This window comes from Centruroides sculpturatus, unplaced genomic scaffold (genome assembly GCF_000671375.1).
Source record: "Centruroides sculpturatus isolate CEXI.00-Female unplaced genomic scaffold, Cexi_2.0 scaffold623, whole genome shotgun sequence".
NCBI classification, from domain to species: Eukaryota; Metazoa; Arthropoda; class Arachnida; order Scorpiones; family Buthidae; genus Centruroides; species Centruroides sculpturatus.
Window position 1 is genome coordinate 452977 of NW_019384836.1, and position 27548 is coordinate 480524.

A 27548-nucleotide genomic window follows, 5' to 3' on the forward strand; every position below is an offset into this window, starting at 1 on the left:
GCTAGGAGAGTCACTTCCTTTGACGGAAGTATGAGCATCCTCTGTTTTTCCCTTAACTGCTAAAAATCTTGCTTTGATGGAAACTGTTTACCCCTGATTTCTACCCCTTCCCATCCGTCCACGTGGGAAAATCCGAATACAATGATTGGTCGTAAATGGGAAGATATCGGCGAAGTTCAGACGAATTCGGGGAGTTCTTCGGCAGATTCGAGAGTGACGAGACTCCACTCATTTGCTCTCTAAGGCCAACATCCTTAAGAGTTCGTCCTTTAAGATCAGTGAGTGGAAAGGACTCCACACATATATGCCAGCAGACCAACACCATCGTCATACCCTGTCAAGTTAATCCTAAGAAAACTATGACGTTCCTTCGTCGAATAAGAAGACGACACTGCCAATTAAGACACTGCCAAGTAAACAGGTCGTATGTTTAGGAATAAATTGTGAGCTCTCTCTCTCGACCTGGTATAGGCTAAGAATAGATTTTCCTCCAGTCGCGATTGATTTGATTATTATTATTATTTTTTGATTGACTGTTTTGGATTTTTGATTATTTCTTATTTTGTATTAGTATTGTTTATTTTGTTTATTAAATTCTCTATATTTTGTTAAGAGATGTTTCTGGATTATTTCCTGAATCAGATCGACAGCATAAATTTAATGTGTGTTAATCCGCGTTTAAAATACAGTGGTACCTCAGGATACGAAATTAATCCGTTCTGAAACTGAGATCGTATCATGAAAATGTCGTAAGGTGGATCATTTTTTCCCATACAATTACATGTAAAACCAAATAATTCGTTCCAACGCGAAAAACATACTCAAATTAAAGCCAAGTAATACATTAAAAAAAATAACTGTAGTAAGAAAAACAAATGAAAAATGCAAACTAATGTAACGTCGTATGGTGAGTTTTTGTTCGTATCGTGGAGCAAAATTATGTTCGAATTTCATGTCGTATCCTGAAAATTTCGTATGCTGGGGCGTTTGTAACCTGAGGTACCACTGTAAATGATTAACTGGTGTCGGGACCCTGACATAAGGAAGAAGGTGAATTCGCCATCACCAACTTCCGCTCTAAATTATAATTTAACAGTAAAGCCCTCCACACTTGTTTCCCAAGTTTGGGAAAGGCCATTCTTGTGGACGAATGAGACTAGTTTCACCAACTAGCCGTCGATTAAGTGGTACTATCTATCTTAGTAGATAAGTACCCCCGGCAGATCTCACACATTTTAGTAACAAAAGTTTAAGCTGTGTAATTTTATTTATAATTTTAATGTCAAATTAATTTGTTGTACCAGGAAGGCACTTATCCTCTATGAGACATTGCCTTTTCTTCTTTGAAATAAATAAATCTCATTACATCATATAATTTCAGGTTTTTCTTTATAGCTTTTTCTTTACTTGTAAAATTTTTTAAAAGATATCAATTCTATTGAAAAATCTGTTCTGCTCTTCACTCATTTTACTTCCAAATTACTGTAAATCAATCAAATATTATTATTTACAGATACTAACAATTTGTTGAAAAATATTAATCTATTTACAAATTTTACTTTCTACCACTTATTTTTATATAAAACATATTCAAATTTTAAAACCCATGATGATTTTGTGGTTTAAAAAGCATAAGGAATGAAATATTTCACATCTCAATTTATTCATCTACTGTATATTGTAAAATAATTTATTTATATAGACAATTGGAATTAAGTAAATCACATAGATTAAATAAAATTAATTTTGATGCATTCAAGTAATTATCCTTTTAGTAGTACAATGCAATTTTGAAAAAAGGCAGCATCCTCTCATAAATTAATTTGATAAAACATTAATTAGTAACAATGATTATCATTCAAAGTTATTGACAACTTTATTGAATATTTTTTTACTTCATTTGATAAAAATAAACAAGTTTTTCTTATGAAAAATATTTTATTCAGAAAACCAAATATATTTTAAATAAAATTACAACTTATTTCTTCCACTCATAACTGAGACTGAATATTGGTAAAAATATTTTAAAAAAGACTTAAGCATCAATTAGCATGCATCAGTGTCAGAGAATAAAACAAACCTAAAGTAATGGAATTTACTGGCCTTTGCACAAGTTAATACAAATACTATGATCAGAGACAAACACAATCATGTCAGAGATGACTAAAATCACTTTAGAAATTCACAATAACATTTTAGGAAAGTACTGAAATACAGATGCAAAGAAATTACAGTATATTAAAATAAAAGGAGAATTTTTTATTGATCTCTCGGACTGGATGCCACTCCCAGATTAATTGTTAACAAAAGATCATTCTATTCAATTTCCATACCAAAAATAATTTTTTTTGATTTCGATATACAGTGATACTTGGATTTTCATTGATAATCTATCTGAAAACAATCGGCAAAATCCAAAACTGAGGCAATTATTTCCATATGAATCAATGTAAATCCAATTAATTTGTTCTAGACACTCCAAAATACATACCAAAAACACATTTTATAGAGTGTTTAATACTAAAAACAATAAGAAATTAATATAAAAGACTAATGTAAAGAATAAATAACATTTAACATGTCATCTGTTCAACATCTTCAATTGTTTGCAATCTCTGTTTCATTAGCACATTCATGACTTTTGCTACATTAGCCTCCTTTGTTGCTTCCTTTTTCACCATAATGGATCTTACCATGGATGGTGACTTCCCATACATGCAGTCAATTTCAGCAATCTTAATGCCACTCTTGTATTTTTCAACGATTTCCTTCTTCAACTCAATTGTATTCCTGGCCTTCTTCTTCGAAGGGCTGCGGGCTCTGAAAACTTTCTTTGCTCCCATAATGGAGCTAAAAGGAAAGAAAAGCAATGGAATTACTTGGCTAGATGCGCGGGGTAATGTTCACACAATGAGAGAAAACACCAAACTGAGCAGGAAAGCACATGGGTTGCCCTTTTTCCGCAAAATTAGCGGCAAGGTCACGTTGACATGCCGATGAAATCCAAGACAAATTTTTCACCAAAAAAAAAAAAAAAAAAAAAATTTGTTNACCAAAGCCATCATAGTCAAACTTCTACACAGAATAAATGTGCTCTTTAACACTATCCCTCAAAGTTCCAGACTTCAATATACACTCATTCTATCCCTTGATCTCTTGTCTTCTGTCAGCACAGAACAAATGCCTGTCTGTTTGTTCAGCACACTGGGTCATTATCACTCTTTATCAATTGGAAGGATTCTTTTGTAGCATGTGTTTCCTATTACTGTTTCTATTTCACCATGTATGTTCTTCAGTCCTGTTTTGTACCTGGCCACTTTCATTGGCCCTTTTGTACCTTTTTTCCACCCTCCCATGTTGAACCCCTCTCAAAAGTTTTTATTAGATTATCCACTAGTTCTCCCATAACTGTCAATAAGTCAACTCCCTAATACAGTCTAGCTCCTTATCAGTATCAAGACAGCTTGAGCAATACAGTAGAGCGTCGTTTATCCGAATCAATTGGGGAATGGGGTTGTTCGGATAACTGATTATGTACAAAAAAATATATTAACCTATCCCATGTTGAAATTTTTCTCCGTTGCGTATCGCTTCGTGTTGAATTTTCGTCGATGTTAAGCCTAACAAAAACTTTTTAAAATAATAATCATGGCTATTGTATCGTTAAAAATTATTCTTTATTTCTTACAAACAAAATAAATATATTGAAAAATATAAAAACCAAAAATATATACTTTAGAAGATGATCTACTATCAAAAACGTTCGATTCAACACGACACACAGTCCTCAGAAAAACATCACACAATAGTTCCAGTGCTGTCAGCTAAAACACACACACCAACAAAAAAAAAAATATTGGAGTAGCCCAAGATATAGCCAAAGATTGCAGCGCCACAGCACTAGCAAAAATTTAAATTTGCCGACTGGAATGCTTTCGGATAACTGACTTTCGGATAAACGACGCTCTACTGTACATATATGCATGCCTTAAATACTAGTACCTTAAAATGGAAAGTCTGAGACAAAAATTTTTATGTAATAAAATTTGTTTTCTGAATAAAAATTATAAATTAAAAATAATTGTTATAAAAACAATTTAGTAGACTAAAAATAGAATTATATAATTTTCACAAATTCTGAAATGATTATCAAAGAAATGTTTCAAGAAAATCATAATCAGATCTTTATAAGGAATAAAAGAATTCTTCAGCTTTTCTTAATATTACATATCTAATATAAAACTATATTGACTTCACTAACTAAAATAAAGCATTTGAGTAGAAACAGACTTTGTACTGAAAAATGAAATGATACAACTGAAGGGCGCTATTATGAATGCATTACAAGGAAATCCAGATATCTCAAAAAAGTTCAACCCTTGGCACCTTATTGAACACCAATGTTTAAGCAGCCAATTAACTTGCTCTGCCTACTTTCAATGTTTGCTCTGCATTATTTTAAATTACAATATTTCCATTTGGCTTATTATTGATTATTGGGCTTCAATTTGAAAAAAATTGTAGACCTATTAATTCCCACTGTCATCCATCTGTCCTCCCTTAATCTTGAGAACAGTGTTAGATAGATGAAACTTGAGACCAGATATGGAAAGCTTAGGGACTCCAATTAACTATACAGATGACTAGACTAATTAAAAAATGACTAGAATCACAAAGGAACTGAAAAAAGAGATTGTTGAGAAATATGAAGGTGGCATGCGTGTTCGAGATTTAACTGTTGCATACCGTATTCCGTGAACAACAATATCAGCAATCATGAAAATAAAGACATTATTAAATCTGCTAACATTTCAAAAAGGGTTAAATCAATTTGTAAACATTAGATCATGTTGAGAAATTGCTTTTGCTTTGGATAACTGAAAAACAGTGTGCTGGCGACAGTGTATCAGAAGCAATTATTTGCAAGAAAGCTAAAAAGATATATGCTGATCTCATGAAAATTCAAGTAGGAACTAGCCAGGAAAGTGAGGTGTTTAAAGCCAGCCGTTTTTTTACATGAGAATGGATTAATCATTTACAAAAGTTACAAAAGTTAACGGATTACAAAAGTTCAACCAGCACACTATGTGGAACTAAACCATAAAGTGTCCCATCAGAAATTGAAATGCCAACTTAAGTTTTAAAAAGTTCAAAATCATGCATACTTTATATTCCACCAGCTTACTAAATAATTACATGAAACGTTTTAATAAATGAACATCTTTACATCATCTCATAATGCAACTCTCTATGTATTCAAAATGTTCTCAATTTCTCTGAAGTTGAAACACTCCCTTTTTGATGATTTATAAATTTTGATTTTTTTTAAAAGATGCAAGTCTGCAATATTCCATATGGGCCAGATAATCTTGGACCTTACCATCCTATCTTCACCTCTGTTTCCACAGCAAATGTCACCAAAGCCATCATAGTCAAACTTCTACACAGAATAAATGTGCTCTTTAACACTATCCCTCAAAGTTCCAGACTTCAATATACACTCATTCTATCCCTTGATCTCTTGTCTTCTGTCAGCACAGAACAAATGCCTGTCTGTTTGTTCAGCACACTGGGTCATTATCACTCTTTATCAATTGGAAGGATTCTTTTGTAGCATGTGTTTCCTATTACTGTTTCTATTTCACCATGTATGTTCTTCAGTCCTGTTTTGTACCTGGCCACTTTCATTGGCCCTTTTGTACCTTTTTTCCACCCTCCCATGTTGAACCCCTCTCAAAAGTTTTTATTAGATTATCCACTAGTTCTCCCATAACTGTCAATAAGTCAACTCCCTAATACAGTCTAGCTCCTTATCAGTATCAAGACAGCTTGAGCAATACAGTAGAGCGTCGTTTATCCGAATCAATTGGGGAATGGGGTTGTTCGGATAACTGATTATGTACAAAAAAATATATTAACCTATCCCATGTTGAAATTTTTCTCCGTTGCGTATCGCTTCGTGTTGAATTTTCGTCGATGTTAAGCCTAACAAAAACTTTTTAAAATAATAATCATGGCTATTGTATCGTTAAAAATTATTCTTTATTTCTTACAAACAAAATAAATATATTGAAAAATATAAAAACCAAAAATATATACTTTAGAAGATGATCTACTATCAAAAACGTTCGATTCAACACGACACACAGTCCTCAGAAAAACATCACACAATAGTTCCAGTGCTGTCAGCTAAAACACACACACCAACAAAAAAAAAAATATTGGAGTAGCCCAAGATATAGCCAAAGATTGCAGCGCCACAGCACTAGCAAAAATTTAAATTTGCCGACTGGAATGCTTTCGGATAACTGACTTTCGGATAAACGACGCTCTACTGTACATATATGCATGCCTTAAATACTAGTACCTTAAAATGGAAAGTCTGAGACAAAAATTTTTATGTAATAAAATTTGTTTTCTGAATAAAAATTATAAATTAAAAATAATTGTTATAAAAACAATTTAGTAGACTAAAAATAGAATTATATAATTTTCACAAATTCTGAAATGATTATCAAAGAAATGTTTCAAGAAAATCATAATCAGATCTTTATAAGGAATAAAAGAATTCTTCAGCTTTTCTTAATATTACATATCTAATATAAAACTATATTGACTTCACTAACTAAAATAAAGCATTTGAGTAGAAACAGACTTTGTACTGAAAAATGAAATGATACAACTGAAGGGCGCTATTATGAATGCATTACAAGGAAATCCAGATATCTCAAAAAAGTTCAACCCTTGGCACCTTATTGAACACCAATGTTTAAGCAGCCAATTAACTTGCTCTGCCTACTTTCAATGTTTGCTCTGCATTATTTTAAATTACAATATTTCCATTTGGCTTATTATTGATTATTGGGCTTCAATTTGAAAAAAATTGTAGACCTATTAATTCCCACTGTCATCCATCTGTCCTCCCTTAATCTTGAGAACAGTGTTAGATAGTGAAACTTGAGACCAGATATGGAAAGCTTAGGGACTCCAATTAACTATACAGATGACTAGACTAATTAAAAAATGACTAGAATCACAAAGGAACTGAAAAAAGAGATTGTTGAGAAATATGAAGGTGGCATGCGTGTTCGAGATTTAACTGTTGCATACCGTATTCCGTGAACAACAATATCAGCAATCATGAAAATAAAGACATTATTAAATCTGCTAACATTTCAAAAAGGGTTAAATCAATTTGTAAACATTAGATCATGTTGAGAAATTGCTTTTGCTTTGGATAACTGAAAAACAGTGTGCTGGCGACAGTGTATCAGAAGCAATTATTTGCGAGAAAGCTAAAAAGATACATGCTGATCTCATGAAAATTCAAGTAGGAACTAGCCAGGAAAGCGAGGTGTTTAAAGCCAGCCGTTTTTTTACATGAGAATGAATTAATCATTTTTACATTACTTCTTATGGGAAAGGTTGGTTTGGTATACGTCCTACTCGGTATAAGTCCAAACATCAGGAACCGATTAAGGTCGTATACCGAGGTTCCACTATATACGAACTTCCACTCTAGACTGGAAGTCACATGATTTTAATTCAAAAATTTTCCCCAGAACAGAATTACACAGATGACCAGCATGACTCTGTTGCTATGAAAAAAAGTATGATGTACAGGGGCATGACACTGTTAGTATGAGGTGCAAGTACATGTTTTAAATTAAATTAATTGAAAATATGATTAAAATGCAACCCAGCACTGTAATGATGTCACAATAAATAATTGCTTGTTCTTTATTAAGTTTTTTGTTATTTATAATCATTTAATCTATATGCAATAAAACTTCAATTTAGTGTCACTATTTGTTCATCTCTGGCATTGGCACTAAACTGAATATAGTACTACATTTAAAATCCTCAAACAGTAAGAATTATATTTAATAAATATAGGTAAGATCTAAAGACAGGTTTGAGAATTTGAAGTCACATGATTTGGTGATAACAATATCACTCGTAATGCAAAATTATATAAGTAATAATTCAGATAATAAAGGATTCTCTATTTAATACAGTAGAACCTCCATTATCCGGATTTTCGATTATCCGGATTTTTCCTTATCCGGACTACCTTCATCCCCAATTACTCCGGATAATCGAGGTTCTACTGTATTTATTTTTAATATTACCGATATGTCATCGAAAAGAAAACGTGTATTATCATTAAAAGACAAATTAAAGTATTTGTTTCGATTATCCGGATTTTTCCTTATCCGGACTACCTTCATCCCCAATTAGTCCGGATAATCGAGGTTCTACTGTATTTATTTTTAATATTACCGATATGTCATCGAAAAGAAAACGTGTATTATCATTATTNGACGAAAAAATTTTACTCGTCATAAAACGATAAATAGTTTGTCAAATTTTTATTCATAAAAATGCAGTTTCAACTGCTTTTTATTTTATAAAATCCGTCTTCTTGCGCCACCAGAGGGCCTTTTAAACAATAGGTAGTCTGTTAGCGTTGGTCAGTAGTAGTCCAAATTCAATATGAACGTTTGTTTCTTGAAAATTTGATAACGATTTAAATACAGTATTTACTTTTAATATTACCGATATGTCATCGAAAAGAAAACATGTTATATTATTATTAAAAGACAAATTAAAGTATTTGTTTCGATTATCCGGATTTTTCCTTATCCGGACTACCTTCATCCCCAATTAGTCCAGATAATCGAGGTTCTACTGTATTTATGATCCATTCATAAGCATTGGAATTTTATGAGGGCAATGCTATTTAAATTAATGTATATTGGGTTATTGAGATGAAGTTGTTGATGTATATATGTTACTGTGAAAGACCAAAATTAGAGAATGTCAACACATACAAAATATGTCAGTAAAAGACTGAATATTTGGTTATATTATTATACATTCGAACAATCGCCAGTGTATGTCGACAAGCACAGATAAGCTTTAGTGGAGGTCGAAACAACACCCGAGAAGACGATGTCGACAGAGGCGACAGTCTGTTGCCAAATTCTTCGCCATTTCTTTCTGCTTAAATTGGTGATACCATACGAATACAAGTCCCTGATGTCAACCATGGCCGTACAGATGCTTGAAATGTGTTGGCAGTTGTTGTTGGAATAGAAGACTCCAATTTTTATAAATTATCAAACAAAAATAGTACCCTCAAGCAGCTTTATACCCATAATCATTTCATAATTTGTAAAGAAAAGTTACTTTTCATAGACAAGATTTATTCTCGAGAAATATTGCTAAGAGAAGCATCTGCAACTAATTCGAAAAGTAGAGGGCAAGGCTATACACGCTGTCATTGCAAAAAGAAGTGTTCCATGAATAAATGCAGTTGTAAAAGCAAGGGACTCTTGTGCAATTCAAAGTGCCATAACAGTTTAAGTTGTTGCAATAAATAAGATTGTATAATGTTAATCACATAATTTATGTGTAAGTTTATTATTGTATTATTATCTTTAATGTTTAGAATGTACTGTTCGTTTTAGGTTCAACAGTTTATTTACATGTACTGTTACTTAAGCTTTCTATTAAAAAGTTGCATTTTTGTTTTAATGTAATAAAAATATTTTTATTCAACATTCACCATCAGTGCATGATGAATGTCGACATTTGCCGGTGTAAGTGAGAAATAATGATATTTAGCAAATATTTCGTACATACAATGCTGTGTGAATGCTGACATTTGCCAGAGATTGATCATTCACAATAACATATATATACCATGCTGGGTATTGTATCAGCTGTCTGAGTGCCACATTGGTAGGCTGTGGGCATTGAATACATCCCTAGATGGTGCCTTGAATAACTAATGTATGGTTATATCTAAAGTTCAAAAGTGTCTGGAAGAGAGGTGTCACTTGGAGGTTCCAGGTGGCATAACTGGTCAGTGCACTGCACAGTAAGCAGAGATTGACTCCTACTCTAGGCCAATTCTTTTCTTCCAGACTACTCTAAATTCTAAAATTAAATTTAATTCATAGTTACTACTTTCGTTGAGAAATGGCACCTAAAGCCTTGTTATTCATATTATTCAAAGTTCCAAATTTAACCACTCAGCAGGGCGATCGTGTGGCAGTGGTGAGGGACGACTATAGTCATCAAATTCTTTTAGGGGGTATCACCAAAGACTAGCCTAAAACTACCACTAAAAAAATTCACATAAAAAATGAATTATGTAACAATAAAAAAAAAGACTTTTCTTTACTAGACATAACTGTTTACAAAATCTTTTTCCGAAACAGTAATGAGAAAAAACACATGGAAATATACTTTAAAAATTTCAAAGGTTTATTCTCCACTACTGGGAGTAGAACCATACTCGACTAATCTACTGTTGAAAGGTTAATATTTGTAGCTTATTGTGTGCCCGATTAATATGGTTGTTGGTTGGTTGATTATTCTTACATATTGGGTTATTGAGGAGTTGTTAAAAAAATAATTTTTCATAAACACAGAGTTTTAGATGAATAGAAACTAACCTCAATATTTCATCTTTTGAACAATTTGTGAAAAGTAACCCACATTGACCTTTCAATTTTTCACTGATTTTATAAAGATTATCTCTATATTCTTCTTCAGGTGTCCTTCCAAGTGCTCTTGCCATAACTCTATTCTTTCCAAAGAAGAATCTAAATATTCGTTAAATAAACTGATTAGACATTGGTTTTTAATTTGATGATGATGAAATAGTACTCATTTAAATCACCTGCTATGTTTCCATTCTTCCCGGACATCTTTTAGAGTATTATTTCTCATATTGCGAACAGAAAAGAGGACTACACGAGCATAACTGTCAACACATTTTTGAATCTAAAACGTACATAAAATAGATATTTTTAATTCATATTACTTAAGATTATTCAATCCATATAAAAACTTATATCAAGTTCATATATTACAAATTAAATAATAATTATATTTTACTACAAATATTCAAAACTATTCCCTATATGATAAACAAATTGAGAAATTAATTAATTGTTCAATGAAAGACATAATCCTGCTACTCAAACAACTTTGAGTTTCAAATATGCATGATCCCAAAAAACAACATCAAAAATTAGTAATTCTTCATTCTTTACATAAAAAAAAATATATTGAGTCAATTTACATCATCTTTTTATAATCAGAACTCAATATTTTCATAAATTTAAAATATTACCATAATATGATGTGTTTAAAAGTCAATTGATGGTTATGCAATGACGTGTGTTTTCTGCTGATTTTAACTTTCAACAATAAACTCATCCAACAGTATTTCCTTTGTCTTACCAAGAGTTTTTACAAAAACATGATAAAACCTTCGCTGGCTTCAGACATTCATCTACTGTCACAATTTTCTCAAACAACCAAAGGTATGTATGGTTCACATTTGGTTCTCTCCCATTTATTGTCTGTACATCAATCCACACTTAATTAACTGATGTATCAATTACTTTTTTATTTAAAAACTGATACAAATATGATAATTCCTTCCTCTTTGTGTGTCTCAGACAAATATTTAAAAACAAAATGTTCATGTCATATACTGTACTAGTATTTTATAGTGAATAAAAACTGGGCAATAAACACTCAAATCCTTGTCATTGGATTTGAGAGTTTATTGCTACATTTACCTACATCACCTACATTAACATTTTTTCTATGTTATTTTTTTTGAGGTTGTTTTAGCTTTATTATAATTATAATTATAATATAATCTATACAGAATACACTAAGGCAAAATCTGTTTCCAATTCTTATGATATTTGCACTTGAATTACATTTAGCTTAATGAAAATTAGTCCTACTGCATCTATTTTGCTGTTTAATTTCATTTAAAATAATTAAAAGCAAAAATATTCCAAAGTTTGCTCTTGCCTTATTGACACTCCCCCTGCCATTCTGGTTATTGAACTTTCCCTTGTCTAGTATAAAAATGTTTCTAAAAATAACTTAATTGATTGACATTCTTTCATTGATTTTATGTTATTAATAGAAGGATTATTGTAAATTAAATTTTAGTCAGGATGACCAATGTCAATTAAGCAAAGAACTCTTACAATGGGAAAAAAATAAAAGCTACATTTGATTAAATGTTATCAACTTAATTTGCATGCAAAAATGAATATTTGATTGTGAAGGTAGTTATACAATTAATGTTGTATACCATGAAATTTTATGTCTTATATAAATAAATTTTATTTTCCCTATTTATTTGTAATTTAACCCCCTGTTGCTCCCAAACTGATCTGCCTATGCATGAATTCCAAACTGCATATTAGTGTACATATTTGTCAAAAGTGTGGCTTAAAAATTTTATTTCAGTTTGCAGGGTATACACCAGTTTGAATTATACACTGCTGCAGGTTACATGCATAACATTATGGTAAGCACAAAATAATAAAAATCCAAATATTATTACTACTTTATAGGGAGTGATACATTTACATTTTCAAAATCTGAAAGCAATTTATGGTTATAAATTATATATAATAATTATAATAATGAAAGATACATTGAATGAAATCTTACTTCTTCTATCAAATGCTGCTTCATTTCTAAACCTTTCTTTCTTGTTTTGGTAAGAGTAACTGTAAAAACATTTCAAAAAAATATTTACTATAAATTATTATGTAAAAAGTTATTTTAAAGGATAATTTATTGTTATATTTTAGATTATTATATCAAAAGTTGAATTACATATAAGTATTATATGTAAATTATTTAGCTGTAAAATCAATACACATTCTATAAAACTTTGATCCAAAAGATAAGACTCTCTTAAACTTTATGATTTCTCATTAATAGAGATTAATTAAAACATAATGAAGATTCAGGTGCTTCATTCCTTCTCAATAAGTAGATGTTTCACTAGCATTCATTTTAAAATATTGATGATCTTACAACAGTTATGGTTATATGAAAGAAAAGAATTATTTTTGATGAACAAAATATTTTATACTAAAGAAATGGAAAAATGCATGAGGTCCTTACTGTACAGTTAGATTAGAAAGAGAAATCTCAGAGAAACAAATTCTATGATGATGATGTTTCTAATTGCATTCAATACTTCATTTTTGGAGTGAAAACTTGTCATTTTGTTTTAGTGTAATACATAATGATATAAATAAGGTAGTACAATTGCAGATGTGCACAACTACATGTGGAGCATCAGTCAAGGCGATCAATCTCTCACACCTCAGTACTCAGTAGGGGTGATCCCCAACACTATATGACATCAAGTAATCCACAAACAGTCAAGTGGGCTACTTCAAGTTGGTATAGTTGTGTGCACTAAATAGTTAAATGCGATAGTTTTTGTGGAGTGCAACTGGCAATTACATGTGGCTTAATTCAGGGGCTATAACTCACAAAGGGTCACATTTAGAGGTATGGTTCCTTTGACTTTTCTGCTCCTATGGACATGCTCTATAGTTGTGTCAAGGTCCCAACAGTGTCATTCACTTCAGTGCACAACTACATGTGGAGCATCAGTCAAGGCAAGCAATAACAAGCTTTGATGATGCAGAGCATGGAGAATAGGCAGTAGCACTGGTTCAAGGTAAAAACAATTTTCAGTCAGTAGAAGTTAATGCATTTATCATTTGTTATAGGCACTGATTGCCATGCCTATAACATAACTTGCTTGCAAGCATGATGTCCACAAGCAAGATGGCAACTGAAACTGCTACCATTGGGTTCTATATTTGAAGACGATATCTGGGAAATAGTTGGCTGTCAGACTTTCCTTTGTTCTTTAATGATAAATATTGCTAGAATGTCTGATAACTGCACTGTACTGATTGTTAACTCACAAAGGGCCACATTTAGAGGTATGGTTTCTTTGACTTTTGCTCCTATGGACATGCTCTACAGCTGTGTTAAGGTTCCAACAACATCATTCACATCTGCAATCTTCCCAATAATGTTACAAATATGAATGTGAGTTAAGTACTGTGTTTTGGAAATGTCTACAAATACGTTTCTTTAAAAAAATTAAAAACGACCCCATGTACCGATTCTATATAATTACCATTTGTTACTTGGTGAAAGCAAAAATTCTTATAAACTTCTATTCAATATTAAATACAGTAATACAAATGATGGTAAAATTATAGTAAAGCGAATTACGAATTCACTAACGAAGTTCAAATTGCTCATTAGATATTTTAACTTAGATTTTTCTAAAAATTAATATTTATTAAATAGTATAGCAGTTATATTCCTCTTTTCAACCTTCCAAATTATTTTAAACGAAAATGATCAAATCTTACTTTGTCTATTTCTTTTGGATTTCGGCATGTTTAACAAATTACACGAAAAATAGATTTAGTATGAAACACGTGTGTTCTATTAATTTAAACCAACACTAGAGGGCGGACATATGACAAAAATCAATGTTAACAGTATTTTATTTTTAATATTTATTTTTCCTAATAAAGTTAAATAATGCATTTGCAAAAAATTTTTAAATGTAAATTTTTTTTCACGTTTTTTATAAGTGAAAATTGTTAAATTAATGAAGAATTGTAGGCCGAACTTAGCATCGGCTTGCCGCTATGGAGCCCGGAATCGAGTCCAAGATACGATTATCTAAACTTTCACGATGCCACAATTACAGTCAAACCTCGATTTTCGAACGCCTCATTTTTCGAACAATTCGCTTCACGAACTGAATTTCGAACTCATAATTGCTCCGGTTTCCGAACAAACCACTCGGCAAGATCCGACCACAAATTAGAAAAGCATAGATGGTCTTCTTATATTAATTAAAGAAAGTCGACCACCCGATCAATCAATGACAGGACTACCAATTCAGAAGTAGTGGTGCCGAGATCGCCAGACGTCATTAGTCGTCACGACACGAATCATCGATGACGTTGCTATTTAAAATAGATTTCAATACGCATGCGGGAAAGATACTATTTTCGTTTTTCGGTACACTCTGCAGTTAAATCAAATTAATTACTGTAATAAAAACCGCGTTAATTGATATTTACGTAATATAAATGGAATTCAAGAATTTGTGTTTAAATATGCTTAAGTTAAATTAGATAACAAAAGTTTATTAATATACTGTATATTATAATATTAATATTTATTTATCAGCTTTAAAGCAAGAGTGGCAAACATTTTTGAAATCAAGAGTACGCTCGGTTTACTAAATGACGTAATTGGTGTTTGCTGATTACATTCCCATACAAAAATTATTTTACATTGTATTGATTTTTCTTCTGCAACAACTTTTAATTGTATATTTGAATTTTTTTGCGGAACACTTAAAGTGTCTTCGCGAAGCAACCGTGTTCTGCAGACCACGGATTAAGTACCACGGGTTTATATAAAGCTCCTCTTAGTGCTCACAGAGCGGAGAGAGTCTCCATATAAACGAGAGAGAGAGAGAGCGGAGAGAGTTATAAAAAAATACACGTGATAATTAATAATTCATTAAAAGTTTTTTAAACAAATTTAATATTTTATATTATAATATTTATTCAATAATAAATTAGAATATACATATCACTAAATATATAATAATTTCATAAAATAAATCGTCTCCAAAATAAAGCTTTCAAATGACACTAGGTGGCGAAGTTGCGTCATCATTTGCAATTTACACGTGTGTTGGTGGTTTGATAGTTTTGTGAACAAATCTGAATTTCAGTATGGAATATCTTTCTCCTGGTGATTGTACAACAGAACAGGGAAATATGTAAGCTATAATAAAATTTATAATTTTTATAATAATGGCCCTTAAAGAAAGGTTATAACTCACTTAAATTTACCCTAGTTTTAAAGATTCGAAAGAATTAATAGGATTGTTGGTTAAACTACCCCCAATGGCGGCGCTTCGGTTAGGTTAGATTAACTATATTTTTATTTTGTTCAAGAACTACCGTGAATCAATAATTACTGACTTTAGACACTCGGCGGCCTGCCGGTGGCTCCCCTCCGGGAGGAGTCCGTCGGGAACACAAACAGTCGGAAGCGCCTCCATTGGGGATACCTAGGTACACTTTAACCACACATATATGTATGTAGATATAATTAATATAGCAAGGGTATAAAACCATAAAAGACTAACCAAATTTTGCAGTTTTTTAATAATGCATTTGGACTTTTAATAAATAGTAAATTTTTGGTTAGTCCAAGTTCCAAATCCCATTTTTTGAAAATTATAGTTTCACAGTTAGTCACTGGTTATATAACCATGATTTAAATCAGTGTTTCTCAACCTCTGACGAATCGTCGCTCCCTTCAATAAAACCGTTACGTACTATTGCCCCCTTCACTTCAAAATTCCAATGCCGAGGGCCAAGGCTAATGCCAAATTCGTACTGCATTGAATAGACTAATGAGTAGTATAATGTTATTTGTTTAATTATTGTATGATATAACGAATAAAATATCTAACTATTCTTAATACAGTGGAACCACGGTTAACAAACGTAATCCATTCCATGAGTCCATTTGTTAACCGAAGCAATTTTTCTCATAGAAATTAATGCAAATACAATTAATCTGTTCTAGCTGTCAGTATTTTTGTAATTTTATTTGTAAAATGGGTTTTTTTTGATTCTTTTCAAAAAAACAAGACAAACTTTTGCATCAACCCAATATAATTTAATATCCACATGTTAAAAGCAAAAACACTATTGTTAAGTCAGACCAAAGTTCAAAGAGAAGTAAGGAAAAAAACTGTACTGTAGTTGTCAAAACGAACGCGGCGAAAAAACGAATGACGTAACGGATCAGGTGGAATGTCTGCGGCGAAGATGAAACTCTGACAGAAGCAGTGATAAGCAGTTGATCTAGGTTAAATTTTCGAAAAGGGGAACGATTTGACAGGTATAAAAACATCATGTACGATCATTAAAGTTCTAAAATGACAGATAGCAGAAATAATAGGCTAAATTATGAGTGAAAGGCTTATAGGTTTATCAACAATCTCCGATCAGAATCGACGAACAGGTGTCAAATAAACGCCTTGGAACAAACCTTTCTCGTGACCTGATCTGGTTTCGGTTTTCCCCTGGAGACAAAGAAGAAAACAATCAAGAAGCAAGGAATGGGACGCAGGACTAATTGTAAGGTGAGATTCAAGGAAGAAATACTAGAATCTCAAGGTCAAAATGCAGTTTTCTTAAAATTCTATGGCGATTAATCTGTGTTGTCTTCATCTGGATTAAGCCTGAAGTCGTGCCCGCTAAAATTTGTTTTGTGTCTCGCGGACCGCTCCAGTTGTTGCAACTCTGTCACCTACCATTGCTTCTGTGGCCAAGCGAACCCATCTCGTCTGCTCTGGGGCTACGACTGATCAGATTGCACTATCATAGGACCAGCGATACGCCATACCTCAGTGCCGGGAGAAAATACTGTAGATAAGCCATTTCCAACCACCTCAAATATGTAAGCATCTTCTCGTTCTAATAAACTAGTAGCCCGGGACGCCCTGTAGTGGGCATTGTTTACAAATTTCCATGAAGCACAGTTTCTTTGACTTTTTTGTTCCTATCAATATGCTGTACAGCTCTGTTAAAGTCCCAATGGTAAGATTAGGTGAAGAAGTGGCGACCCCCCCAAACTGTAGCCCCCTGTGTGAACAATAAAGGCAAAGGAACAATACCCCTACTCNAAAAAAATTGAAAGGATTAAATAAGGTAATTATCTTGGAAACTGGAATAATAATGATAAATTTCAAATTACAGTGAAACCTTGTTATTTCGATATCAGATCATTTGAAGTCAAATCTAGTCCTTGGCCAAGAGAATAGAATTTTGCACATGTTTTAGTTTGGATAATTTGAAATACGCACACAATGAAATTTGAAGTCATTATCTGGTTCGGTTAGTCGCAAAAATAGCATTTAATTCAAAATCTTTCATCATGTTATGTGTTTATAAGAAAGTTTCCACTCCCAAGTGATACTTTCAGATTTGGTTTTCCCAATTATACATTGTCAATTTATTCATCAGTTCAAAGTCATTCAGACATCATACACATTGCCAATGAAGAGAGAATTATTATTATTTTTATGGAAGAAATCTGTTTTTCATTTATTTATTTTGGACATTTTTTGAAAAAATCTATTGTTTCAATAATTCCAAAGTGCATATTCTAGCTTTAGCATTCAATAGAGCTTTTGTTTTCATCAGATCACACAATTTTCGTAATCTCAAACTCAAGTTGGTAAGTTCTTCATAGAACTAGCCATTGGTCCTCTAGACAAAATTTGCACTTTTTGAAGCACTTAAGCTTCTTTCGTATATTATTTTTAGGTCTTTCTTTGAATGTAGTTGTGTTTTCATTAAGTACATACAAACTGCTGGTTTTTTCAAAATAGCTTAAAGTAATACTTATAAAGTTATTACTTAGTTATTAACTAAGTAATAAGTATTACTTAGTTATTAACTAAGTAATAACTTGTAATGTTAACACATTTGTAAATGAATGGGTAAAATCATATCAGATAACATCATTACAGTAGAGTGTCGTTTATCCGAAAGCATTCCAGTCGGCAAATTTAAATTTTCGCTAGTGCTGTGGCACTGCAATCTTTGGCTATATCTTGGGCTACTCCAATATTTTTTTTGTTGGTGTGTGTGTTTTAGCTGACAGCACTGGCACTTTTGTGTGGTGTTTTTCTGAGGACTGTGTGTTGTGCTGAATCGAACGTTTTTGATACTAGATCATCTTCTAAAGTATATATTTTTGGTTTTTATATTTTTCAATATATTTATTTTGTTTGTAAGAAATAAAGAAATAATTTTTAACGATACAATAGCCACAATTATTATTTAAAAGAGTATATGTTAGGCGTAACATCGACGAAAATTCAATGCAAAGCGACACGCAACGGAGAAAAATTTCAACACGGGATAGGTTAATATATTTTTTCGTACATAATAGGTTATCCAAAAAATAAGTTATCTGAACAACCTCAGTCCCCAATTGATTCGGATAAACGATGCTCTACTGTATTTTATTCGAGAATTACAAAAAACTTTGATTTAAAAGAAACTTTGGACAGTTCAAACCCAAATAATTCAAAGTTTAGCTTATTTTTTCTTGGTCCATTGAGTTTCAAAATTGTATTGTATTAATTTTAAAATTAAGATTTTACACTACTCTCCAGTTATAATACAATTGACAGTGTTGTGGATTCAGATATGCTATCAATCTTTTTTCACTTAAAATAATTCTGAGAGTAAGGTATATGATGACATATTGCAAAATATTTATAGAAATAAATTTTAGAAAATCTTTATACATATGAATATTAATTACATTTTCAATAATCCAGTAAGTTGTAAATGTTTGATCATTCCACAACTTAAACATGACATCTATGGCACATAATTTTGTTGTTTTTAAGAGAGACAAATTTGATCTTTCTTAATCATTTTATTTCATGTCAGTTTTATTTTTATAAAAGAATTAGAATAGTTTGAGATTAACAGTTCATTAATATAACTATAACCAAGCCTGAATCAACAAAACTTGCTAAATGTCTAAAAGGCAGATTTTATTGGCTAACATAGAACTGAAGTATTGGCTAATCTCAGACTAATATTTACACTAACTAAAACATAACTCATTGAAATCTGGTTTTAGCTATTTGGTAGATCTGATGAAGTAACAACAAATTTCTTAATTTTCTAATTAGAAAAATTTAATATAATTAAAGAACTTTTATTCATTGGTTATAATACAGTTTATCTTTTGATGTAAGTTAGATCCTTCCCTCTGAAAATCATATTATATAACACAACAGTGTGTTAGTTATGTTTAGGTTACATTATTATATATAAGAAAAATGAAAAAGTCAAAATAAATGTTTTTTAACTCATAAAACTGAAAGAAATTTTTGGATTTTTTTTAAGTTTGATGTTGATCTAATGTTAAAAATATGATTCTGATAATTGTAATTTCTATGATAAGAAATAAGTATTAATTATAAATTATAGGTACATCTGGTTGATGCTAGTTTTGTATGGACTGAACCACATTCTCGTCGAATTAAAGTCAAGTTGACAGTTCAAAAAGAAGTAATGGGTGGTGCTATATTACAACAGATATTTGTTGTAGAATATACTGTTAATAACCAAATGTGTGATGATTGTCATAGAGTAGAAGCAAAAGATTACTGGAATTCTGTAGTGCAAGTACGTCAAAAGGTAAGCATCTCTGTACAAACAATTTATTTATTTCAATTAAATTACAGTAAAACTAATTTAACTCAAACACCTGTAACCTGATTATTTCTTTAACTCGAAAATGAAGCACTTGGTAGGTCTCAATGGAATAGCGTAGGTATTTAATGTCTCCAACTTGAATTTCTTAACTCAAATTATTTCCATTTCAAAGCTTTGTGGTCCCTGGACAATGATTTATGTAACTTTCAACTTTTCTGACTCAAATTTTAATATTTATTCTATCCAAAGTGATCCTAATTATTGGATTTCCATGAAATTTTCAGACTTCAGTCCAAAATGAGAGGTCCTCCCACTTTATCTCAACAAGATGTAATGTACCTGAAAACTGTTTGATTCCATTAGTTACATTGAACAATTGGCTGAAAGGCATTACACGGGCTGTTTAAAAAAAGTAAACTATTAAAGATTCTTTATGTAATGCATGAGGTAAAAGTACAAATCTATTCAGAATCAGCATTTTTTACTCTATTGTTTTCTAACTCAAATCGTCTGTAACTTGAAGTTTTTCGTGCCCTTTGGAGCTTTGAGTTACAGAAATTTTACTATATAGTATAATGTATTGTTGGATTTTATTTATTTAAAATATTTAATATTGGTGTATAAATTAACCTGTTATAGATGATATTCAAAAAGACTGGTTTTATATATATTTAATTATTATTTAAATTCAGAAATGAAAACTAGAGATTAAATGATCATCTTTATTTTTTTTGATCTGACAGAAATATTTTTTTGTTATATTAAAAGAATCTTTGTTAGAATAAAGAAAATTTAGAAATCAAACTTAGTATTAAATAAAGACTTTACTTCATAGTTTGTCAAATTTATCCAGTTTGAAAACCCAACAGCATTTATTAAGAAAATATTTTCAGCCATCTTCAATGATCATCATCAAGTTTTAGAATAAATAAATATATGCATACAATAGAATGGAATTAAATACAGTGGAACCTCGGTATACGTCTGCTTTAGAATATGTCCAATTCGGAATACGTCCTGTTTGGACGAAACAAATTTAGTTTGGTATACGACTTTTGTTCAGTATACGACTTAATTCAATTATACGCGCCATCTATGAACAAGTAGCACTATCGGTATACTACACCAGACTAGACGTTTGCGGTGCTACGGTTTATAACTTTGTTAAATTTCTTCTGATTTTGTAAGCAACATTTTATTATTTTTATTAATTATGAATTGCAAAAGGGCAACAGAAAAATAAAAAAATGACTAGAATCACAACGGAACTGAAAAAAGAGATTGTTGAGAAATATGAAGGTGGCATGTGTGTTCGAGATTTTAACTGTTGCATTCCGTATTCCGAGAACGATATCGACAATCGTGAAAAATAAAGACATTATTAAATTTGCTAACGTTGCAAAGGGGGTAAATCAATTTCTAAACAGAGATCCAAGACATTAGATCATGTCGAGAAATTTTCTTTGCTTTGGATAACTGAAAAACAATGTGCTGGCGACAGCGTATCGGAAGAAATCATTTGCGAGAAAGTTAAAAGGATACATGATGATCTCATGAAAAATCAAGCAGAAACTAGCAAGAAAAGTGAGGTGTTTAAAGACAGCCAATTTTTTTACATGAGAACGGATTAATCATTTTTACATTACTTCTTATGGAAAAGGTTGGTTTGGTATACGTCCTATTCGTTATAAGTCCAAACACTAGGAACGGATTAAGGTCGTATACCGAGGTTCCACTGTATTATATTATAAATAATTTTCAAATGCTGAATATTTTATTTTCTGTTCTAATAAGTACTGATATAAATACTTGAAGTTTCTCTTCATTTTATTTCTTATCTTTAAACAATAATTAAAATAAATACAAGAAATAGCTGAAATTTAAGATCTAATATGTAAACCCATATCCAAAAGATCCAGATGTTTTTGATTCTGTTTGATTCAATTCTAAATTTGTTTGTGTCTTTAAGTAATGAATAGCATTGAATAGTCATTATTAGGACATATCTGTTTTGTCTTTTAATAACATTTTTTCCACAAGAAAACTGCATATATGTTTTAACATATTAAGACAAAGACAACAAAACTTTGAATTAAGTTAACTGTTTTTTTTTGTTAGGTATTGATTAAAGTATTTTTGATGAAAATATAGTTTATATGTTTGTATTCATAATTTTAATATTTCTTCTTAAATAATTTTAACCATTCTGTTCATATACAAGAAATAAAATATTGATGATATAAATATTAATATTATAAAAGATCAATATTTATTAAATGTAAATTTACATTACAAGTTATTATTATACAGTCATTTACTATACAATATAAAAATATATTTAAAATTTAAAAAAATAAAAATTATTTCAGGTTGAACACAAAAAGACTTTCTACTATTTGGAACAGCTTATTTTGAAACATAAAGTACATACATCTAGTTTAAATATTAAACCTGCAAATGGTAAGACACATTTTAGATATGTTTTATTATATTTTACTCAAGTAAGCAATATATTTTTATAGACATTAAAAAACTTTGCATTTATTATTAGTAAATGATTGATATTTTGGAGTAATGTCTATTATTAGCTATGTTGTTAATTGATTAAAATATATTTTGATCTATATGTAAATTTGATCAAGACTAAATTTTCTTCATAGGCATTTTGGGTTGGGACCTTTATTTGTGTCTTCGAGATATACTATTCAATATATTTGAGATGGTGTAGGTCATGCTTTGTCTATAATTGACAAAATTAAGGTCTTCAATAGTGTATTAGAACAGTAGGACAGAGAAATCACTGAGTTCAGTGTTATATGTGCATTTTATCATAAGTACTTTTGATGAACCTATAGTCATCGTCGTCAGGTGAATACAGAAAATTAATAAGAACGAACAGAAATATTCTGAGGAAGAAGAACAGAATGAATATTATTCAAATTAAAACTTTTGATAACACCGTTAAGAACAAGCAACAAATATTCAAATGTGTTTGAAATTGAACAAGCAGTGAGATACATAATATGCAAGGTAGCGCATATGTGGATCTAGGTCCACGTTATGATGGAGGCTAAGAATAGTTGTTTAATCACTTATATAGTGTGACCCATACATTGGGCAGGTTGAGGGTAGGAGTGTTGTATATATCTAAGGTTGTAGTAAGAAGGGACTCCCATATAAAAAATTGAGTTTTCGATTTTTGCAGCACTTGAGCATAATTGTTTGGGACCATAGCACTTGAGCATAATTGTTTGGGACCATTGGGGCATTTGTAACCCTGCTCAAGTGCCTTTTTTGTATGTTCTGTGGTGTGCCTTCCCTTCACAACATCCTATTGGTGTTCTGCAAGATGGCTAGCAAGCATTCTTGTTGTGGCCCCAATGTACTTTGTGTTTATTTCTGTTGCAAGATTCTCCAGTGGTACAGCATAGACTCTGATTTCTCAAAAGAAGAGAATTTGTCCCGATTGTTGCAAATGAGCTTGTGTAGATTTAGAAGTGGGATAGTGTCAGGACAAGGTTATGCTGCTTAAAAATATGGCAAATATGTATAGAAAGGGGTCCAAGATGTGGCAATGATGGTTGGACCACAGAAATATCCCTCTTATTGCATAGCATGGTACTTGGAAATAGGGATTTTTTTACCATGCATGCATGCATCATATGCATGAATTTAGCATGCAAAAAACCAGCAGTGCATATCACCAAATTAATGCTGTCTAATTCAATATTCACCAGCACTTGTGATGATGATAGTAAGAAGGCTCTTCTGATGAGGGCAGCAATGGTGGTGTTAACATATCAAGAAGGCTGGAAAGCTTCTGCTGGGATAATATGTGGTTGCCATATTTGATTTCTAGTGAACTGAGAACTGTGGTCTTTTAGGATATCTATGTATGTACAAATCTAAGAATGTTATTGCTGCATCATTTTCTTTCTCCCAAGTAAAGTTGATGGAAGGATATATACTTGAGAGTTGTTGCATGAAGGTAAAAAACATCTCATCTGTATCTTCCCATGCTACTTGATATAAGGGATGCACTGACCTTTATCACTGAGCATAATTATTTCTGATTCAATCAGAAAATCTATTTACAAAAGCAGGGGGTCCCTATGGATTCCCCTTTATCTGCTATTCTAGTGGAACTCATTATGAGAGAAATTGAACACAGAATGTTCACTTCCCCATTTACCATCCACTATACGGGCTGTATTTGTGTTATGTTAATGATATCCTTATAGCGTGGTGATATATTTTCTTTAGTTATTTCAGAAGTCCATTTTCAAACTGTGTTAAATTTATTTGTGAATTAATAATGATTCAAAGTAAAGTGTGTTTACTTCCTAAAATTTTTAAACCACTTGTCATAACACCATGGAAGTAATTGGCACTTATATGGAAGTGACCATATGCAATCCATTGAACATGATTTTAGTGTTTAGGGCAAAATACAGAACTAAAGAAAATTAACTCGGACACTAACACAAATAAGCAAAAAAAAGTGCAATTACAAAATGAAAGAGCATTGTTTATTCAGTACAAAATGATATTTGGTTCAGCAGAAAGTCTTAGAGGAAAGAGCAGAAAAGATCAAGAAAATGTCAGCAGAAAATTGATTTCTGATGTTTGGCAACAAAGTTATAGGGTATGGTGATTGTATAGAATGGCCATTGCAGTTACCCAACTTAACACCAATAGACTTTTTATTTTGGGATAACTGAATGATCAAGTGTATGCTACAGAATCTTCCACTATAACAAGTTTAAAAGAATGCATCTTTCAACACCCATTCTGTAAACCCTGCAATGGTGCATGCTATTTGAGATGTGGTTCTACCTGTATCCAGAGGTGCATTACTGATTGTACACATTTTGAACACTGTGCACAGTAGACTATTTGGAAGGTTACTTGCATCTCTGCTTTGCAAACTTTGTTATGTCTGTGTTGTTTGTGCATAAATGTTTACTGCATTCTTTGTCTTTTCTGCTCTTTCCTGTAAATGTTTCTGATAAACAAAGTATCATTTTGTACTAAATAAATGATGTTTTTTTATTTTATAATCGGACTCATTTGTCTATCTGTTGGTTTCTGAATTAATTTTCTTTAGTTCTGCATTTTGCCAGTAGGAATACTAAAATTGTGTTCAATGTATTGCACATTGGGGTAAAATTGCTTTTGACTTATATTTGAGTCTGATTAAAGTTTTCTTTGATCTCAATACCTGTCTGTGGTATATGTGGTATAGCATTAAACTGACACTAAAATTTGACTCATTAGTTATTTAGTGTTGCTAAAATGCTAGCCAAATTGTGATCAGTTATATTGCAGCCTGCAAACTATGCATGGGAATTAAGTATTTAGCATGATTGGAAATAATCAATTCGTCTTTTGTTCAAAAACAGTTGACTAAACTAAATCAACTGTTTTTATCTTATTCAACTGAACCAATTAGTTTTGCTAACTTCTATAGGAATATTATTTTGGTAACTTTTTTATTTTACTCTCACAAGTCTCTGTTAATCAAGTAATTCTCAAAAGTTATGGGAAGGTTGCTTAAAATTTACTGTGAACTTTATTCCTTATTTACCACCAATATGTACAGAGCAGAGGAGATGTACAGTACTGTTCAAAGAGGCTGAAGATCATGATGACAATGAAAGTTCTGAAGATGATGAAAGTAATGAAGTATTGTTTCAATTACTTTCCAAATTTTTTTAATGCAAACTGCTAATTTTTTTTGTATTAAATAAAATTAATAATAAAAGGTCAACTTATATTTGGCCCTAATTTATTTCAAAATGTAGAGATACCGAGTCCACCTAAATTTGGGCCAATACAGTATATATTATGTTATATTTAATCAAAACTATTTTTAATCCAGAATTTATTATAATTGATAATTTTATTATTATATTTCATATTACAAATATTGTATGGAAATGTATTTTAATTGAGGCTATGATCAACATAAGCCTATCTAAAGGCAAGGAATGATGTGACCTGTCATCCTTCAATACTGATTATTTTTGGAGACAGATGGATGAATAATGTGGTGCCAACATGCAATGTTGTTTATAGAAATGAAGCCCAAGTAAACAGAAAAATATGGTGTGACATGACTAACATTTTCACAAAAATGAAAGTACTAGGCAATCACACTGAGGTATATGAGATAATTGAGAGGCTGGATTAGCATGAGTATAATATATTTATGCAAAGAAAAATATTTGTAACTCTCTTAAAATTAAAAAAATTCAAAATATTTTATTATGATTGACTAGCTAACAAGCAATACCAGCACATGCTACATGGCTGGCCACAATTTCATGTTGCAAACAACTTGATTTGTAATTGAATTGGCCAGTGTGAGTGAGATATAGTGAACAATGTTCCAGCTTATATTACTAATGATAATTTATGTGAATGTAGGTTGGATTCAAATCTATATCCTTCATGGTGACAAGTCACTATAGGTCCTTGCCAAATATCATCTGGCCAGTCCTAATATATTGTGTATACTATAGAATATAAAAGTAATGAAAATTATTAATAATAATAAATAATCTATAATTTAAATCTAAATTATTTTAAAAAATTACAGATGGTCTTGATTTTTATTTTGGAAAGAAAGATGATGCTCGAAAATTTTCAGATTTTCTACAAGCCACTGTACCATGCAGGTGATTTTTTAATGTATTTAATTTCATGTGTGTGCATGTGCATACATGCATGTGTGTATGTATATATTGCATAAAATTTTTATTGATTTAATGTGTTATTAACTGATTTTGTTTTTTAAAATATGTAATAAAGAAATTTTAAAATCTTGTGTTATAAATTTAAAGAATATTTCAGTACAAATTATTCTTAAGCAAATTTTTATATTTTCAGAAATAATACTTCTCAGAAGCTTATTTCTCATGATGTTCATAGTAATGTATACAATTACAAATTTACTTTTTCAATTGAAATTGTTCCAATATGCAAAGTAAGTTGACCATTAATGATCTTAATATCAATTTTATTATTTTAATTATTGATGATGATGATATAGTTTGTTTGTTAACTTTAATCATTAAATAAAGTCAACAGCTTAAGATAGAAGCTTTTTAATAAGAAACTCATTAGAATCTCAATATTCTTTTAGAAGTTCAGTAGCTTTTTATGATACTTATATAAGCCAGAGAAACCACATACTGTGGATTTTTCATATCCATAGTTTCTACAGAAATCACATTTAAATTATGGATTTCTGTATAATCCTCTAAAAGCTATGAAATTATCTTTTATAATCTTGAATAAGCACACTAATTGATTTACATGAATAACATAGTTTAATATGTAATTGATAACATTTAGTGTCACCAACATCATGAATGATTA

The 27548-nt window shown here is 31.0% G+C and overlaps 2 protein-coding genes across 2 annotated transcripts; one reads left to right on the plus strand and one right to left on the minus strand.

Annotated features, from left to right (window-relative positions):
• Positions 1-10399: 10399 nt before the first annotated feature.
• LOC111630219 (mRNA turnover protein 4 homolog) lies at positions 10400-14350 on the minus strand. The gene is made up of 4 exons (XM_023374290.1): positions 14244-14350; positions 12502-12560; positions 10694-10797; positions 10400-10616 (listed from the first exon to the last, which is right to left on the minus strand). The coding sequence occupies exons 1-4, from the start codon at positions 14269-14271 to the stop codon at positions 10415-10417; spliced, it is 393 nt and encodes a 130-aa protein (XP_023230058.1). The 5' UTR covers positions 14272-14350; the 3' UTR covers positions 10400-10414.
• A 1285-nt stretch (positions 14351-15635) lies between these two features.
• LOC111630215 (60S ribosomal export protein NMD3-like) lies at positions 15636-27183 on the plus strand. The gene is made up of 6 exons (XM_023374284.1): positions 15636-15682; positions 17582-17630; positions 19938-20147; positions 22535-22625; positions 26767-26845; positions 27057-27183. Exons 1-6 carry the CDS (start codon positions 15636-15638, stop codon positions 27160-27162), a joined length of 582 nt encoding a protein of 193 aa, XP_023230052.1. The 3' UTR covers positions 27163-27183.
• Positions 27184-27548: the final 365 nt, after the last annotated feature.

Bases quoted from the DNA above. Each gene is read 5' to 3' on its own strand.
- LOC111630219 (XM_023374290.1), bottom strand. From the start codon at position 14,271: ATGCCGAAATCCAAAAGAAATAGACAAA. The intron at 12,561-14,243 runs GTAAGATTTGAT...ATGTTTTTACAG, and splicing joins ATCCAAAAGAAATAGACAAA to TTACTCTTACCAAAACAAGA. The intron at 10,798-12,501 runs GTAAGATTTCAT...TGTACGTTTTAG, and splicing joins AGCAGCATTTGATAGAAGAA to ATTCAAAAATGTGTTGACAG.